Genomic DNA, 17,304 nt, shown 5'->3' with positions numbered 1-17,304 from the left:
TACTTCACCATCATCTACCATCAGGCTCCTGTTCTGCCCAAATGTTGGCAGTTTCCTGGAAGTTCCATTGGACAACATGCCTCCAAGCCCTTGTCCACAAGGCTGCTTTCTGCTCTCAGTTCTGAACAACAGCCAGCTCTGGTGACTCCTCCCGCCCCAGAAAATCGGCACCAGGGTCCTCTCTGTCCTGTCCTCAGCCTCCAGGCTGGGCCTGTTTGCACCTGTCCACCTTGTCCTGGAGGTAGCCTCTTGGCCTGCACCCTGACCCCTCCTTTTCTGCAGGTTCCTCTTGGTGGCTCCAAAAAGACTTCCAGCCAACAATGCCATCCTCGCTGGGTCCCCCGCACCTGCCCTCCTTGGACCCCACGGCCACCATGGAGGAAGCTGAGGCATCTCGCCTACGCTTCCGGGAGTTCTGCTACCAGCAAGTGGCTGGTCCCCGTGAGGCCCTGACCCAGCTGCGTGAGCTGTGCCGCCAGTGGTTGCGGCCCGAGGTGCACTCCAAGGAGCAGATGCTGGAGCTGCTGGTGCTGGAGCAGTTCCTGGGCGCGCTGCCCCCTGAGATCCAGGCCTGGGTGCAGGGGCGGCGGCCAGGCAGCCCTGAGGAGGCTGCAGCCCTGGTCGAAGGCCTGCAGCGTGATCCTGGGCAGCTGCTGGGCTGGGTGAGTATGGCTAGTTATGGCTTCTGGAAGGACGGGGCGAGGCTTGAGCTGCCATGACTTGACCTTTCCCCCTCAGATCACAGCCCACGTCCTGAAGCAGGTGGTGCTCCCAGCAGCACAGGAGATAGAGTCGTTGGGGAGCCCCCACTTTTCACGGATAGTGGAGCCCCTCGGGGAAGCCTCTGGGGAGGGGCCGCACGATGCCCGGGTGGAAGGGTCTGCCCAGCTCAGCTGCAGCGTGAAAGAGGAGCCTGATGCTGATGTGCACGACACGGGTGAGGGTGGGGCCGTGCTAGGCTCCGGGCTCCTGGTGGGAGTGTGGGTGTCCCCAGCTGGGACGGGGACCCAGAAGGCACTGAAGACTATAGAGCTGGGAGGCAGGAGGAAAGGCTAGCTGGCTGCATGGCATGTGACTGGCACATACCATGGCCTCTTCCTGCTGGCAGAGGAGGGCCAGGGCTGTCACACCAGCTCCACCTCTTCACCTGCCCTGGCTCAGGTGACTGATTCCCATCTGCCTCACTTAGCACCCTCCAGCCCCCGAAATCCAGCCCAGCCCCACGAGGGGCACCTTGGACACGGGAAAGTGGACTCCAAGCCCTGCCACCCACCTAGGATCCAGGTGAGCAGCCCAGATGGGAGGAGAATGTCCTGGGTGGCCCCCTCGCCCTGTCAGTTTTCTAGGCCCCTTGGCCCATGGCTTTTTGCTGCTGAGAGTGGAGTTGGTATCAGGGTGCCCTGCTGGTCCTGTGAGACAGAGGGACAGCCCAGTCGTCTCTACAGTTAGGAAAGGTTTTAGAAAACTGGGTTTAGAGTGACCGGAACTGGTAGGGATCGGCTTCCTCACTTACAGAGAAGTCAGCCGGGGGTTGCAGCTCCCAGCAGTGCTGAGCTGGTACCTGGGGATTTGAACCCTTCTGTGTAAATGGCGAGAGGACAAGATGACCAAACTTGGCAGGAAAGCCTGAGCACCACAGAGCTGTCCGGCCTCCCCAGCACACCTGACCGCAGAATGGAGAGGCTCTTGCTAGGAAATGCCCATAGCCACCTCTCCAGTGGGCGTGGCAGCTCGGCCTGACGCCTCCTCCTACTTAGTGTGGTGGGCGGGGGTCCCATCCTCTCCCAGCAACTTTGCTCCAAAGCCACTTTACTCGGAGCATCCCAGCAGGAGAACTGGTCGAGACGTGCTCGGGGCTGAGAGGTGGCACAGGAGGAAACGGGTAAGTGGCAGAGATACTTTCCAACGCTGCCTCACCTCCAGCCGGCGCCATCCCAGCTGTGGCTCCATGCGGCCACCACATCCCTGCCCTTGGACCCCATGTGGCATGTCTTTCAGGACTATTTTTTCTAATCCAGCAAAGCTCCACCCAGATGATGGGATTCTGGGAGGCCAGGAGGGCAGATTCCTTGAGCAGGGAAAGCCCGCGGAGCTCACCCCCTGGCAGCATGTGGAATACACCCCGCCCACACAGTCATGCGTCTGGGGTGGGGGATGCACTTCCTCATGCAAGTCCCACAGCAGCCAGGTGCCCAGTCGGGGTACTGGCGGCCCTCCCTCTGCGGCTGGCTCCAGGAGGGTCTCTGTTATAAGAAGGGCCCGGGGTCCCCTGAATCCCCTGGCATTTCGCTCTCGGTGCGGCACACAGTGCTCAAGGCAAGGGGGTGAGGCCAGTCACATTCATCCCTGTCTCTGCCTCCCCCAAAACCCAAGGGTCCTCAGCTCAGTTAGTCGGGCCAGAACGTGGGGTGCGGAGGCTGAGGGGGATGGGTGCGGGCAGCCTCCGCCAGCAGCGCGGGGCCAGGAGGGAGGGCGCGGCAGTGATGGGCCGCGTCCCTGCAGGAGGAGTGGGGGCTACTGGACCCGTCACAAAAGGAGCTGCACTGGGACGCGATGCTGGAGAAGTACGGCGCGGGGGTGTCCCTGGGTGAGGCTCAGCCGCCACCCCGCCCCGCTCTGCTGCTGGTCTCCCGCCCTTCCCCGTGCACGCTCGCCTGCTCCGTCATTCCCTGGGGAAACCTGTGTCGCCCGCCACCCCATCCCTCCTTTGTGCCAGCCCCTTCGCCTGTCCCCCTCTTGACACCTGACCGCCCCCCACCCCAGCAGGGTTACCGCGCCCCCCGTCGGACCCGCATGGTGTGTTAGAGCTGAGGGCACCGAATGAGGGGACCAAGAGCCAAGGAAACCTCCCCCCGGGTGAGTCCTGCCTCACGTGACACAAGCCACCAGTTCTCGGGCGGGCGGGAGCTTGTGCCACGCACACGTGGAGCAGTCGGGGGGCGAGGGCAGGCCGACATCCTGCCTCCCGGGCCACTGCCTCCCCTTCTCCCAGGAGGTGAGAGCAAGAGCCGCCGCAAGGGTCCGCCCGGCTGCCCTGATGCCCCGCCATCCTGGGCGAGCCCGTCCGGGGCCACCGCCTCCGTCGCGTCCACTCCGCCGGGTGCTGCGCAGAGCAAGCCCTACATGTGCGAGCAGTGTGGCCGTGGCTTTGACTGGAAATCGGTGTTCGTCATCCACCACCGGACGCACACGGGTGGGCAGGGCGCGCGGGCCCCAGTGCTGGCTGTCGGGGGCACCAAGAAACCGCCGCAGGGTCCCCGAGAGCCGGGTGCTCTGCGCCACCCCCGGCGTGTGCCCCCGGGCCCCAGGGGCTATGCATGTGAGGAGTGTGGGCGCAGCTTCAGCTGGAAGTCGCAGCTGGTCATCCACCGCAAGAGCCACGCTGGCCAGCGGCGCCACTTCTGTGGCAACTGCGGCCGCGGCTTTGACTGGAAGTCCCAGCTGGTCATCCATAGAAAGAGCCACGGACCAGAGGCCTCTTGAGCAGCTGGAGAAGGCAGCCTCACTTTGGTGGCCTTGGTGGCCTCAGGCCTGGATGAAACCCCTGCTCCTGGGCCTCAGTCTGGGAGGTTTGGAGGCAGCAGAGGACACAGAGTGAATCCAAGTTTCCAGGAGGGTCCCGTCTCCCCTGCAGTCTGTCCCCAGAAGCCACCTCGGTGCAAGAAAAGAAGCTGCTCCCTTCTGCCTCCTTCTGGAGTGAGGCCTGGGTGCGAATCCACCACTGACCGAGCTCCGATCTCCCCGCCTGTGACGTGATGCAGGTTGATGACTCTCTGTACCCCTAGGACCTCTCTGGCCGCTGGTGGATGCTCAAAATCTGCCCCTTCTCACCCTTCCTGAAGCAGCGGGATCCAGGGTCTCCATGTAAAAGGTGCAGAAACCCCAGGAGAACACAGCCTGCTTGTTTGCAGGCAGATGGAAAACTCATGGCCTTCCACGTGTACTGTATGTTTTTAACGAATTCCATTTTTCTAAAAGGGAAGTTTCTGCCTAAGAATCCTAATTCTTGGCTCTTGTTGGTCACATACGCAGTTACCTTTCTTCCTGCCTGGCAGCTGATCCACAGAGCATCGCACCCACGAGAAGATCCACCAGTCCTGGTCCCTGGCCTACGTTACTCCTGCGCCGCCCGCATCACTCCCCTGGCCTCGTTGACCTTTGGCCTTTTGAATCACAGCTCGGATGGACACTAAGGGAACTTCCTTTTCAGGTATGGGTGGACAAGGGTGGTCTCTGAGAAAAAAGGCCACGTACACCTGCAGGTCAGGGCTGCATCCCCACAGCCTACACCACTGGCAGTCACAAAGCAGGATAGCAAGGGGTCAGCTGCCTGCTGCCCACAGAGTCCATCCAGACTCCTGGCCAGTCATTCGGGACTTCGGTCTGCACTGTATCAGTTTCCTGTCGTTCTAATAAACTAGGTGGCTCGAAACAACAGAAATGCTCTTACGGCTCTGAAATGGGTCTCACTGGGCTCAAATCAAGGGGTCGGCAGGTGAGGCTCTTCGGGGAGGCTCTAGGCCCTTTTATTGCCTTTTCCGGCTTCTGGAGGCTGCACGTTCTTTGGTTTGTGGATGCTTCTTCCATCTGCAGAGCCAGCAGTGGCGGTGAAATCTTTGTTACGCTTCCCTCTCTCTCTGATCGTCTTGCCTTCTCCATATAAGGACCCTTGAGGTTACAATCAGGGCTCACCTAGTAACCCGTGGTCATCTCCCTCTCTCAGGATCCTTAACCATATTCTGCCCACTCCCCCCCTGCACACTTGAGTCATCTGGAAAATCACTTTTCTAAGTGAGGAAATGCAGCTTCCAGTGACCTGGGGCTGGTACTAAGCGCCTTCTCATCTTTTTCTTACTCTGGAAACAAGGGGCATTTTTGTGGGCGATGGTTTCAGGAAACAGGTGCATCCAAGGAAGGAGCCCACTGCAGCCTCTGACAAATGCAGGAGCGGCAGGTGGTGTTGAGGGTTGCTGTGACCATGCTTACGGAGGATGGGCTACCTAGAGGGATCACGTGGGCTGGGGGAGATGACCTAGCTGCAGCCAGAAGCGAGGAGGGGGACGTCTCCATCGAGGGGAGGCCTTGCCTCTTCCATTCCTGGTCTTCTGAGGACCTACTGACCTGTTGCTCTCACACTGGGGCCTGGTGAAGCATGGCCGGACCGGAGATGGAGCTGTGAGCAGGTGGTCTGGTAGGTGATCAGGAAGTGAATCTGCACCGGAGACTTGGAGGACGGTGGATCCGTGTGTCCCTGGTGGATCCTCTTGTTCCTGGTAGATCCTGGCAGCCCTTCTGGACCCTGAGGCCACTCGGACTATATCCGCTGACCTAGGCCCATCAGAATCCACAAAAGACCAACAGATGGAGTCAGCACTCTCCACCCGGGAGTGGCTGTCAGGCTGCTGGCTCCTCCCGCACCCCTGGCCTTGCCCAGACAGGGCCGCTCCTCCAGGCTAATTGAGATCCTCAAGGCCCCGAAGTATGGTTTCTGGAGGGCAGTGGGTCCTGCACTGCTCGCTTGTTTCTCTATCCACGCAGACATCTCTGTGCACATGGAGATTATTCTTGCTTTGTCGCCGAGCGCAGTGTGGTCCTGCTCTATGCAGCTGGGATTCATGACGACTCTGTGTAGGTTCACGGTGGAGGTGACACTGTAAGTAGAAGGGGGCGTTAAAAATAAAAACTCTTCCCCCCCAAAATAAATAAGCAAATAAATAAAATAAAAAGGCTTCCAAAGGGAGAGGGAACAAGCATTTATTGACGATTTCAAAAAAAGAATAGCCCGTTGGGAAGCACTGATTAAGGCAGAAGCCTAAATAGTGTTCCGATTAGGAGCCCAAGGCAATGGGTGTTTATGAGACAGGAAAGGGGAATAATTACATCCATAGAAATAAGGCATTGCTATTGGTGCAGATGACATAACATAATGATGGTAATTCTAAATGTTTTAAATTTTCAGTCCCGTAGTCATCAGACCAGTAGTCATAACATCTCCTTTCTTGTTAACTTTGCAGTTCTTTGGAACACAAGCATGTGTTAGTCCCAGTCCAAAGGTTATTTAACCCTGTTTTAACATTCCAAAGGTTGGAGGTATAAGACGTGCAAGTAGTCTCTCTGGCCCCATTTTAAAGTGGCTCTGTTCATTGTTTTTTTGACAGTGGTCAACATTGGGCCCTGCCCCTTCAGGTGTCCTGTTGGCTGGCCAGATGGTCAGAGTTTCCAGGTGCCCTCACACACAGCCTGGTATACATCGGGCGTCAGGGGCCGGAAGGCCTGGTTCTGGTCGTCCAACACGAACAAGGAGTCAGCAATGACGGCCACATTGAAGCCCTCTCGTACCAACTGGGACTTTACCAGTTTGAACGTGCTGGTGATCTCCAGGGCATCCTGCAGAGGCAGTGGCTGTAACCCCGACTGTGACTCCCACACCCAAGACCCACCCACCTACCACGGCCCCCCTGAGCTCACCTGGATACGGATGAAATGGGGGACAGCGTAGGCAGGGAGCCAAGCGCGGACGTGCTGGTACAGCCTCTGCCCATCGAAGGTCTGCCCGGGGGCCAGCTGCACAGCGGCCATGCCCACCTTGCCCTCACACCCTGGGAAGCATACCAGTCACTCTCGGCCGACCCGCTTCGCAGAGCCCACTGACCCTCCTGCCTGGCCCAGCTTTGTTCACTGGCTGTGCCCCAGCAGCTCGCCCACCTGTAAAACCAGATTAACTCCCGCCCTCAAAGCTCTCGGAGGTTTTAAACAGGTGAACCTTCCGCACCTGGCACGGACACACCGTAGACGTTCACCTCCTGCAGGAAGTCCACCAGCGACAACACGCCCTCCACCTCCCGCGTGGACACGTTCTCACCCTTCCACCTGCGGGGCGGAGCCCGTGCGTGTGACCACGCCCCTGGCGAGGGCGAGGCCCAGGCCCCACTCTCGCCTACCGAGCCCCGCCTCCTCGGGCTCTGCCCAGCTCCGCCCTTTCGGAATTGAGAAGCCCCGCCCCTGCGAATCCGAAAGCCCCGCCTCCCTCCGGGATCGGGAAGCCCCGGTGCCCCGCCTCCCAGGCCCGTTCCTAGAAGCTCCACGCGGACCGGAAGGTGTCCCCGAGGCGGTCTTGGAAGTAGAGGAAGCCTTCGAGGTCCATGGAGAGCACATCCCCAGAGTTGTAGTAAATGTCGCCCGGGCGCCGGACGTCCCTCACCAACTTGCGTTCGGACAGCTCTCTGGGCCCCCGGTAGCCCAGGAAAGGGCTGCGGCCAAGCACTCGAGTCAACAGGAGCCCCGGCTCCCCTAGGGGCGGGAGCAGGAGTTGGGGCATTATTAACCAAGGGCAAGAACCTCAGAAGCCCAGCAGCCCCCGCTGGAGCTTCCCAACAACGAGGGACTCCATCACCCAGGACCCTGCCAGTGAAGAGAAAGAGACCCAGACAAAGAGACTGGGAGATGGGAAATGGGAGGGAGAGACAGAGATACAGGGACAGGGAGACAGAAAGAGAAGGTGGCATGGGGGGCCCAATAAAAAGAGGAAGCAGACAGCCAGGGATGGACAGGACAGAGATAAATGGTGATGGGTGCCAGGGATGGCCAGGACAGAAGACCCTAGGAAAAGATAGAGGACGAGAGATTGATGCCTGGAAGGACGGGGCTTCCACAGAAAGCTCTAGAGAACAATTCAAATGGACACCCAGACACAGAGCAGAGCAAGAAAATGAGGAAGGGGAGCTGAGCAGAGAGGCTGAGAGGCAGAGGGTCCCAGACAGGGTGAGAGCTGCCAACACCACCACTGGGCACTGACCTCAAGGCTTTGCATGGCTTGTTCCAAAAGAGGAGACAGGGTCCCCACCCTTCCCACACCTGGGAAAGGTACCCCGACCCCCATACCTGGCCCCACAGGCACACAGAAGCCTTGCTTGTCCCTCACGGGCTCCGTGGCCTCCATGTCAAACCGTACAAGCTCGAAGGGGGTCAGCATCTGAGTGGAGGTGGGGAGGTGTCAGCAGAGGCCCTGTGGGCTCAGCCTCAATCAGGGCCACTGTCACGCCAAACCCACTCACTCGAAGGAAGCGGCTCATCTTGCCCACGGCCCCGCGGCGCCCTGGATAGTTGATGAAGCCAGCGTTGCCTTCCGTGGACCCGTACATTTCTAAGATCCGAATGGGGCCAAAGCGCTGCTGGAAGGTCTCCCACACGTCTGCCCGGAGTCCGTTGCCCATTGCCAGGCGGACTGTATGTGTCCGGTCCTCTTGTCGCTGCAGGGACATCACAATGAGGTGACGTCAGGCGCTCCCAGGAACCATTTCCTGGGAGGGCAATCTCGGGCCCTCACCTGAGGAGTTACTTGGGAGGTGATGGGGGAGCGTATACCTAAGGGATCTACCTGGGGTTCTTACTTGAGAATAGTTACCTGGCATCTGCGCGTAGAGGGTTTCCTGCAGAGGTTACCTGGGGGTGGAAGGAATTACCTGGGAGCCTTACCAGGAGGGATATCTAGGGTGACTGGAGGCCTCATCTGGAGTCTTATGTAAGGATAGATAACCCCGAAATTTTTGCCTGGAGGGGTTATTTGGGGGGCTTTACCTGGAGATCACCTGGGGAGTTACTTAGGTGCCATACTTAGGGGCAGTTACCCAGAGACTTCCCCTGAGGGCTTACCTAGAAGCTTAATTTAGAGGGAAACCTGGGCACCTTGTCTGGAGACAGTTCCCTGGGGGCCATACCTTATTGCTCTATAAGGATGAGGCGGGCTGACATCTAAGGAGTTGGCCCTGAGCCACACCCCGTTCTAGGCACTTTGCATATGTTTCTCATAATAAACCCTTGAGGTATGATCCCCATTTTCCAAATGAGGACACTGAGGCTGAATGAGGTAAAGTCACCTGCCCAAGGAAGTGCAGTTGATCGTCAAAGAGGCCATGAGTGGAAACCTTGTATGGGACTCAGTATATGTGGCTCTTGCCCAGGGTGTCTTACCCGAGGGACCTTGCTTGAGACCTATCCTTGAATCTGCCTGAGACTTTTACCTGGGATGACAGCTGGGGTTTCATACCTGTGGTATTCACCAGTGCCCTAATCTCAGCCCCTCACCTGAGGAGCGTTACACAGGTACCGCAGGACCTCGCCCACATACTGGATCACAGTCACACCATGCTGCCGACAGTCACCCCAGAAGCAGGAGGTAGAGAACTTAGGGGCCAAGACACAGGTGGCTCCTGGGAGGGAGGAGAGGAAAGGGTTTCAGGTCATGCTGCCAAGACACTGCAAAAAGCTGCTTTGAACACCTGGCTGTAGCCCCTTGAAGTATGAGATGATATCGGTCTCATCTCTGGGTTCCTGGCCTGGTCAGGATGGCCTTCATGAGACAAGCACATGCAGGCCTCGGGTTGAATCCTGTTTCCAAACGTGTGGAAAGCTCAGTGTTTGGTACGAAGTGAACACTGCTAATTAGGGGCTGTGGATATTAATTCTCTCGAGTATGATAAATGTTTTATGAAAGTTTAGCTGAGCAGATGGATAGGTGGGTAGGTAGATAGAAAGGTGAGTGAATGGATGGGTGCGTTGGTGGATGGATGGATGTTCTGAAGGATGAACACGTGGATTAATTAATTTTAGGGGCCACTACATTCACTCCAGGAAATTGATCCCTTCTTTTTTGATCCCCTCCCGTATACCTGGCTCTGTGGAAGACACTCTCCTTAACCCTAATCCTCAACGAAACCCTGCAAGCAAAATATCCCTGCACCCAAAAAGGGACAATTGTTCATGTACTTGGTGAGTGGCAAGTTTGTGTCTTCTTTGAGGCTGTATGTTTGACAGGGAGGTAAAAATATAATGCCCTGCCTGTGAGAATGGGTGCCGAGTCCTTGAAAAGGACAGCTTTGTTTGCAACCCCTAATGAAACACCTGATTCAAGAAAGTTCTTCGAGATCTAGGAAAACCAAGGAAAAGATTGATAGGGAGTTTTCCAATTAAAGCTCTGCAATTCATCATAGCCTCTCTTAGGTAGGATGTCAGTCCTGAGCTGCCTCCAATACTATGAATTAGGAAGCACAATACACCACAGCAAGGTTCTTGCCAAGAATAATTGAACTGACTCTAACAACATCTCTAGAGGGACTATTTCCAGTCAAACAGGAAACCCAGGTAAAGAGAAGCAGAAACTAACTGTAAAAAGACAATTAGATAATTGGGGAGATTTGAACATGAAGTGCACATCAGATGATACTAAAGAGTTACTGTTCCAAGACTATACTTTCAGGGATCATTTCTATAATTTGTTACTAGAGAAGTTTCTCTGAATGTGTAGAGCATGGCACGGGGGACAGAGAAGAGTCACTGTTCATTTCAGTCCTCATGGGTTAGAGACACATACTGCAATAGTTACAAGCAAAACGATACACTGTCTAGGATTTGATGTCAAATGATCCAGAAAGAGAGGACACAGTAAATAAAATTGGCAACATGTGAACAATCGAGGCCTGGTTTAAAGACAGGCGGGACTTCGTCAAACTATTTGTTCTACTTTTGTGTATATTTTAAATTGTCCTTGATAAGAAAAATCTTCGAATGAAATATGAGAGTTAAAAAGACAAGTGAGTCTACGGCCACGCCACCCTGAACGAGCCCGATCCCGTCTGATCTCGGAAGCTAAGCAGGGTCGGGCCTGGGGAGTACTTGGATGGGAGACCACCTAGGAAGACCTGGTGCTGTAGGTGTAAAGAATAAAAAAATATAATAATAATAAGGGATTGTAAGCTGACAAGGTCCTTGCAATCTGTGAGGTCAACCAAAGGTTGCCTCATCTAAAAAAATTTTTTTTTAAAAAAAGAACCGAGAGCAAGGGGAGAAGTGATAAAGGAAACAAGTCCAGTAAAATGCTGATGGTGGCTGAAGCTGGGTGGCGGGTACATGAGGATTCATGTGGAAACATTTAGAAATTTCTATGTGTTTCGAAATGTTCATGATAAAACTTTGAAGGGAAAAAAAACAGACTGTGGCGAGGTCCCCATGTGGAGTCCTATTCGGGTGTTCAGGGAGGTGGCCTGATGGAACGCTTGGTGAGCATTCTCCCACTGGCTCCTCCGGGGACAAGAGCTCCTGTGAGTGACTGCTCTCACCAGCTCTTGTCACCTCCTGACCACGACACAGCCACTAGGGACTCTCTGGGTATCCCAGCCTCTGTTCAGGAAGTTCCCGGGGCTCTCTCCTGTGCGTCTCTCGTCAAAGGTAAGAAGCCGGGGTGCTGGGTAACCCGTGAGGCCTTGTAACCTTGACACCCCGACAGCCCCACCCTGATATCCAGTCTGGCAGCCTCATGGGTTGGAGGGGTCCTCAGGGAAGGGCTTACCAAGCTGCAGGCAGCTGAGGACCCCAAGGACAAGCCCCATCACATGGTACAGAGGCAAGACGGTGTAGACCACGTCATCAGCTGTGACCCCACTCATGGACAGCATGCTGCACATCTGTAGCACCCGTTCATGCGTGAGGATGGCCGGCTTCGGGAGCCCTGGAGGATGAAAAAGCAGCAAGGGTGGGAGGAGCGGAACAGCAGCCTGAGGGACCAGCCCCGACCGTGGGTCCGCATTGAGTTCAGGTCCGCAGGGTCCTCAGAAGGTGCTCGAGTATGGGGATTTGTGAGTAGATTTAAGGAGGTCAAAGTGGGTTAGGGGTTCAGAGGCTGAACCCTAGAGGTCAGTTAGGGTGTCAGTGGCTGTTTGCAATGAAGAGGCAGGATTCTGGCACTGACCGCTCAAATCTCGTGGGGCCAGATGTCTCAATCAAAGCTCCGAGTGGGTTCAGAGGTCCAGTTTGAGGCACAGGTCAGGCTTGGGGTCAGGTGAGCATGAGGGTTCAGAGGTGGGGGCTAGGGCGGCCGGGTGCCCTCACCGGTTGTCCCTGAGGTGTAGATGAACAGGGCAGGGCTCCGCGGTGTGATCCCAGCGCGCAGGTAGGCGGGCACGCGATCCCGAGGCGCAACCTCGAGGGCGGCCCCCAGACCCTGCACCCCCGGCGTGGGTGAGGACCGGCTGAGGTAGAAGCAGCGGATGTTTTCTGCCTGCAGCTTGGGAAGGACCTCCTCCAGGTTCTCCCGGAGGTCTGCAGAGACAGGTAGAGGGAAAGCCGAGGCAGGGCCCACCGGTGAGGTCCCCAGGGGAGACCGGAGACCCAGAGACGAGGGAGAGGAGCCTGCTGCCGGCCGCAACGCAGCAGTTCTTCGGCAAAGAACCTCACAATTAGTATTTTTTTGGGGGGGAGGGAGGAGATTGAAATAGCCATGGTGGAGAAGAAAACAAAACTGTGGTGCACCTAAAATTACCTTCCAGCCGCTAAGTTCTACTACCTGGGGGGACGGCTGGGGAGGAAGGCGCTCGCTGCCCAGCCCCCATCAGGATCCTCTGAACGGCGGTCCTCTACATCTGTCCCCTGCCCCACTGGCGTCCGGGGTCCTCACCTGGATCCACCACCAGCACCCGAGCCCCAGAGCTCAGCACCGAGTGAGCCAGGGGCGCCCCGCGGATGTGCGGATTGATCCACGCCACTGGGCAGCCCAGCTTGGCCAGCCCCAGCCACAGCTCCAGGGCGGGAACGGGGGCCAGCGCCAGGAGGGCGGCAGGCTCCCTGGTACCCAGAGCCGCGGGGCGGCCCAGCTCTGCCTTCAGGGCCCACGCCGCCCGGCAGGCCTGGGCATCCAGCTCCCCGTAGGTGAATGAGCGGCCCGCCGGTCCCGTGCACACCAAGGACGCGCGGCCCGGCTGCGCCCGCGCTAGCCGCTCAAAAGTATCCACGAAGGTGTCGGGGGGCTTGCGGCTCAAGCGCACCCAGACGGCCAGGCCCACGCGGAGGATCTTGACGACGAAGGCCACGTCGGCGGGCAGCCAGCGCAGCCCCGGGGGGAGCTGCACGGGCAGCAAAGCCAGCGTGAGGGCCACGGCCACCAGACTCAGCCAGTGGGGCATCCAGGGGTCGAGCCAGGACCGCGCCAGCGCCGCCAGGTCGAGCAGCACATCGCAGGCGGGGTCCCCCAGGAGCCAGCGCAGGGGCACAGCCACAGCCGCGGGCCACGTGGGCTGCCCCAGGCCGCACAGCAGCAACAGCAGCAGCACCAACATGGCGAGTCGCAGCCTGCGGTCCATAGCACCCGCTCAGTCCTCAGATGAGTGTTTGCTCAAAGCTCATCTCTGCAAGGACTGTCCGGACTCCACCTCCTGCTCCGCCCCTGGAAGCGGCCCAGCCGCCAAACACTGCGCTCCCGGTCCCAGAACTCTGCGTCCAGCCTCTCCACTTTCGATTACGAGTGACAGTCGATATACTGGTTTCCCGTGTACAGCAGTAGTCAGTCATTTATATAACTGACCAGGTGGTCACCCTTAAAGTCCAGCGCCCACCTGGCACTATGCATGGTTATTACCGTATTACTATATTCCCCGTGCTGTACTTTACATCCTGTGACTATTCTGTAAGTGCCGATCTGTACTTCTTAATCCCTTTGCTTTTTTCACTGAGTCCCCGAACGCTCTGCCTCCAGCCCTTCTTAACACCACCTGTCTGTTTAGGCCTCCCTGGTCCTCCCGTGGCACTGGCCCCTCTGCCTCTGTGGACACCTGCTGTGAACCAGGCATGGGGGAACAGGCCACAGGCAGAAGCGGTTCGCGAGTGAGGCAAGGGAGCTCCAAGCACCGCCTGCTGCTCTTCACACCTCACCTAGAGGTTCTCTTGTGACACCCACTTAATCCGAGGGGAAGACACGGCTTGCCTGGACTGAGCCTCTAGCCAGGTATACAACAGGTGCTCAGGAAATATTGAAAGGAATAAATGCAGTGTCTGAATTCAAACCCAGTTCTGACCCCCACCCCTGTGTGCTGACCCTGTGGCACCCCTGGCACTGGAGGGTGCTGTCCTTGGGGTTCAGAAGGCTGAACTCTGCTGGAACTCTGCATGGCAAGACCTCTCACCTCTGGGAGTCGTGGGGGTGGGGTGGCGGCTTCAGAGAGGGGCTGCCATTGGGGTTATGTTAGGGCACCTCCCTCCAGGCTCCATGCCCCTGGATCCGCCCCAACCATGAGGGCAGGGTTCCCAGGGTTACAGTCACTCTGGGCTGGCAGCCAGATGCAGCACCCTGAGACACCAGCTGCCACAGAGGCACGCTGTCTTCAGCCATCCAGTGGGCAGTCCGAGGGTCCTGGCTGCCACACCCCACCACCCTAGCCCAGCCTTCTAGTACAGGTATCCTGGGGCTCAGATCCCCTCATGGCAGCCTGGCCCCAAAGACATCCTGGGCCCCCCAAGAGTAAGGAGCTCGACAATTATGCCCACCAGAACAGGTGAGAGCAACTCCCCTGGGGCTCAGATCCCCTCATGGCAGCCTGGCCCCCCCAAAAGTAAGGAGCTCGACAATTATGCCCACCATAACAGGTGAGAGCAACTCTGAAATCCAAAGGACTTGGAAGATCTGAGGGGAGAGGCCTCAAAATCTACATCTGGGACAGTTGCAACTGTCATTAGGGTGGGGTCCCACACAGGGCCCCCTCTGAGATTCATCTCATAGGGGGCTGGCTCTACCCCTCCCCACAGGACCTGGGGCTCTAGGAGTCAAGCACCACTCATATGCGCACCCCACTCTTGCCCTGGGAGTGGAGGCACGAGATGACTAAGTGGCCAGTCCTGTCTTTGCCCAAGATGGGGAGACAGGGATGTTGACCAGGGGCAAGGGCGCTGAGCCCCAGTGTCCACAGCCAGTCTGTGAGGCAGCAATGCATGGGTTTGGGCCCCATGAGCCACAGTCCTTTATTACAAAGCAAGGGTCCCAAGGTCCAGTCCCAGTCCACGATGGATCCATCTGAGACCCCTTAGGAGCCAGGTGAGGAAGGGGTAGCTCGGGTTGGGGTGCAGGGTCTCCCCCAGCCTGACACCTGGTAGAGAAATAGCCCTAGACCCCACCCCACAAACGAGAAGAGGCAGGTCACAAAACGGAGTTGGAGCCAGGAATCCTGGGTCCCGCCCACGTCTGAGTGCCCAGTTCAGGCTGGAGATGATCCAGTTCTCAGAGCTGGCTGTGTCCCTGACTGCCACCGGCCCCGGCCCGCCACGACATGGAGGGCCCGCGGAGGAGGAGTAAGGTGGGTTGGGTCCCTGGTAAGTGGGGAAGAGGGTGGAAGCAGGGGAAGGGCCTGTGCTCGGGGGAGAGCGCGGTCTGGTGGTGGCAACGTGGTCAAGGTGCCTTGGCAGTGTGCCCCGGGAGGTTACCGGTCCTGCAGTCGGTGTGGCCGGCGGCAGGGGGCACGGCCAAACCACTCGGTGGGCGTGGCCAGGCCCGGGCGAGGATCAGGGCGCAGGGTGCGCGGCCAGGTGGCGCTCCAGCAGCGCGCGGTGCGAGAAGACCTTGCCGCAGGCGGGGCAGGGCGCGCGCTCCGGCCGGTGTGTGCGCATGTGCACGTTGAGCGAGCTCTTCTGCGTGAAGCGCTTGGCGCAGACGGCGCACTGGAAGGCGCGCACGCCCGTGTGCGTGACCATATGCTTGAGCAGGTAGTCGCGCAGCGAGAAAGATCGCCAGCACACGGCGCACTGGTGGGGCTTCTCGCCTGCGGGCGACAGGGCAGGCCGCGCACGCACGGTCAGCCGGGCGGGGACCCTCTTCCCTTCCTGGGCCAACTCTCAATCCAGAATCCCTTGCGCGAAGGGACACTCCCTCCATTCCCTGACCTTATTGCTCAACAGGGATCCCCACGCATGGGCTGGTGTGTCCTGTCCCTTCCGCCCAGCTGGGACATTCCTCTCTCAGACCCTTACATTCACACCAGAAGACCACTGACTGTCGGGGTCCCCCAACTCTAACAGGTACCCTCTCGGTATGGATCCATGCGGGTATGGGACATCGTTGCCCATCGAGACTGACCACTCGGGTCTCCCCCCTCATCCAGGGACCTCCCTGCCCTGATCCTTGCAGTGCCCAAAGAACATCCTGAACTCCGGTCACTGGTCGCCGTGCTAAGGACAGCCCGGCCAAGCCCAGCACCTGTACAGTGGGAGACCTGGTCTACTTGCCCCTTGTCTGCCAGAGTCAGAACCCCTGCCTGCTGGCCACTCCAGTGACCCCAGGGGAAGGAGCGGGCTGCTCCTCACTCTGGATCTGAGAAGGGGCAGAGGGCTGTGTTGGCCCCGAGAGTCACAGGTGTTAACAAAAGCCTGTCACAGCACAGAGGCAGATGGCGCAAGGCGGGTCCTGGGAGGGGGCTCTCCCAAACCAACCCGGCCTGGCACCCGGCTAAGGCCCCACAAAGCTGGGAAATTTTGGCTGGTACTACCTTGGGGTCCCTGCCCTCTTTCCTTTGTCCCCAAGGCCGCCAGACAGATGTTAAACTAAATCACATGTACGTCACGTCCCATCTCAGAACGCTGATGCCCTGCCCACCATTTCCAGTGAAATTCTAGCTCTCTGGTCCAGCAGACTCCCCACTCCACTCCCAGGGCCTTCCAGCCAAATATTTGCTTAACATCCAGCCTGGCCTCTGGCATTCCATACCCGTCCTTCACCTCAGTCCCCAGGGAGCACCCCACACACTCTCAGGGCCAAACCCATGACCTGCCATCACCTCTGCCCCTCCCTCCACAATCCCCAGCCGCCACTCACACACTCTGCTTCTCCCGCAGCGGCTGCTGAGCTGCCTCCCTGACATGCAGATGTCCCCACCCGCCTCGAGGAGCCCCATTTCTCTCCTCCAGCCCTGATCAGGGCACCTCTCTGCTGGCTTCCCATGCTTTCCCAAGGACAGCGAACCCACTCTCTTCTGCACCCAGTTCCGGTCACCGCTGACATCCTTGTAGACCCAAGAGGGTCCCTTCGGCACAGCTTTGCAAACTGGCCACGCTCCCTGACAAGGCTGCACCCCTCCTGCCCACCCCAGGCTCCACAGCGGTGACTAAAGGCTCTGGGTAGGTGCCCGCCCTACAACTTCCCCCTTAGGACGCCCTCCTCCCCCACTATCAAAAAAACCCAAAACAAACAAAAAAAAAAACCTCGAGGTAGGCGAAGGGCAAGAGTGCTGCCCACAGACTTCGCACTTCGGGCTCAATTTCCAGGGTCCCCAGAGGTCACCGCCCCTGCCCAGTGCCCAAGCCTGCCTCAGGTTTGGCTCTCCAATGACCCAGGGGCTGAGACCCACCCTGGCTCACCGGAGTGGATGAACATGTGCTTGGTGTAGTTTTTCCGTGAGCTGAACGTCTTGCGGCAGTGACTGCACTCATAGGCGGGTGGCTCGGAACCCGGGGCGCGCACAGGGGTGGCCGCAGGGGCGGTGGCAGGAGCGGCTG

General features: G+C 58.3%; 3 protein-coding genes, 1 non-coding gene and 1 pseudogene across 4 annotated transcripts in view; 3 read left to right on the top strand and 2 right to left on the bottom strand.

Moving 5' to 3' along the window:
* ZNF446 (zinc finger protein 446) overlaps positions 1-4,176 on the top strand; it is a 15,373-nt gene extending 11,197 nt beyond the window's left edge. The window contains exons 7-12 of the mRNA XM_025046638.1: positions 246-662; positions 739-937; positions 1,190-1,284; positions 2,503-2,587; positions 2,764-2,856; positions 2,993-4,176. Coding sequence (XP_024902406.1) covers positions 246-662; positions 739-937; positions 1,190-1,284; positions 2,503-2,587; positions 2,764-2,856; positions 2,993-3,483 — 1,380 coding nt within the window. The 3' untranslated portion in view covers positions 3,484-4,176. The remainder of the gene's footprint in view (positions 1-245; positions 663-738; positions 938-1,189; positions 1,285-2,502; positions 2,588-2,763; positions 2,857-2,992) is intronic.
* A 1,562-nt stretch (positions 4,177-5,738) lies between these two features.
* Positions 5,739-14,326, bottom strand: SLC27A5 (solute carrier family 27 member 5). The gene is made up of 10 exons (XM_006904754.3): positions 12,449-14,326; positions 11,884-12,093; positions 11,345-11,503; positions 9,085-9,209; positions 8,055-8,249; positions 7,882-7,972; positions 7,092-7,290; positions 6,773-6,870; positions 6,469-6,599; positions 5,739-6,387 (listed from the first exon to the last, which is right to left on the bottom strand). Exons 1-10 carry the CDS (start codon positions 13,128-13,130, stop codon positions 6,211-6,213), a joined length of 2,067 nt encoding a protein of 688 aa, XP_006904816.1. The 5' UTR covers positions 13,131-14,326; the 3' UTR covers positions 5,739-6,210.
* LOC112479605 lies at positions 10,240-10,314 on the top strand (annotated as a pseudogene).
* On the top strand, positions 10,594-10,712 carry LOC112479589. The gene has a single exon (XR_003046237.1). It is a non-coding gene; the product is annotated as a 5S ribosomal RNA (ribosomal RNA).
* Positions 14,327-14,748: 422 nt separating the features above from the next.
* ZBTB45 (zinc finger and BTB domain containing 45) overlaps positions 14,749-17,304 on the bottom strand; it is a 5,650-nt gene continuing 3,094 nt past the window's right edge. Inside the window, exons 3-4 of the mRNA XM_025046635.1 lie at positions 17,167-17,301; positions 14,749-15,575 (exon numbers count right to left, since the gene is read on the bottom strand). Coding sequence (XP_024902403.1) covers positions 15,319-15,575; positions 17,167-17,301 — 392 coding nt within the window. The 3' untranslated portion in view covers positions 14,749-15,318. The remainder of the gene's footprint in view (positions 15,576-17,166; positions 17,302-17,304) is intronic.

This window comes from Pteropus alecto, unplaced genomic scaffold (assembly GCF_000325575.1).
Source record: "Pteropus alecto unplaced genomic scaffold, ASM32557v1 scaffold380, whole genome shotgun sequence".
Classification (NCBI taxonomy): Eukaryota; Metazoa; Chordata; class Mammalia; order Chiroptera; family Pteropodidae; genus Pteropus; species Pteropus alecto.
This window is presented reverse-complemented; position numbering and strand designations above follow the sequence as displayed.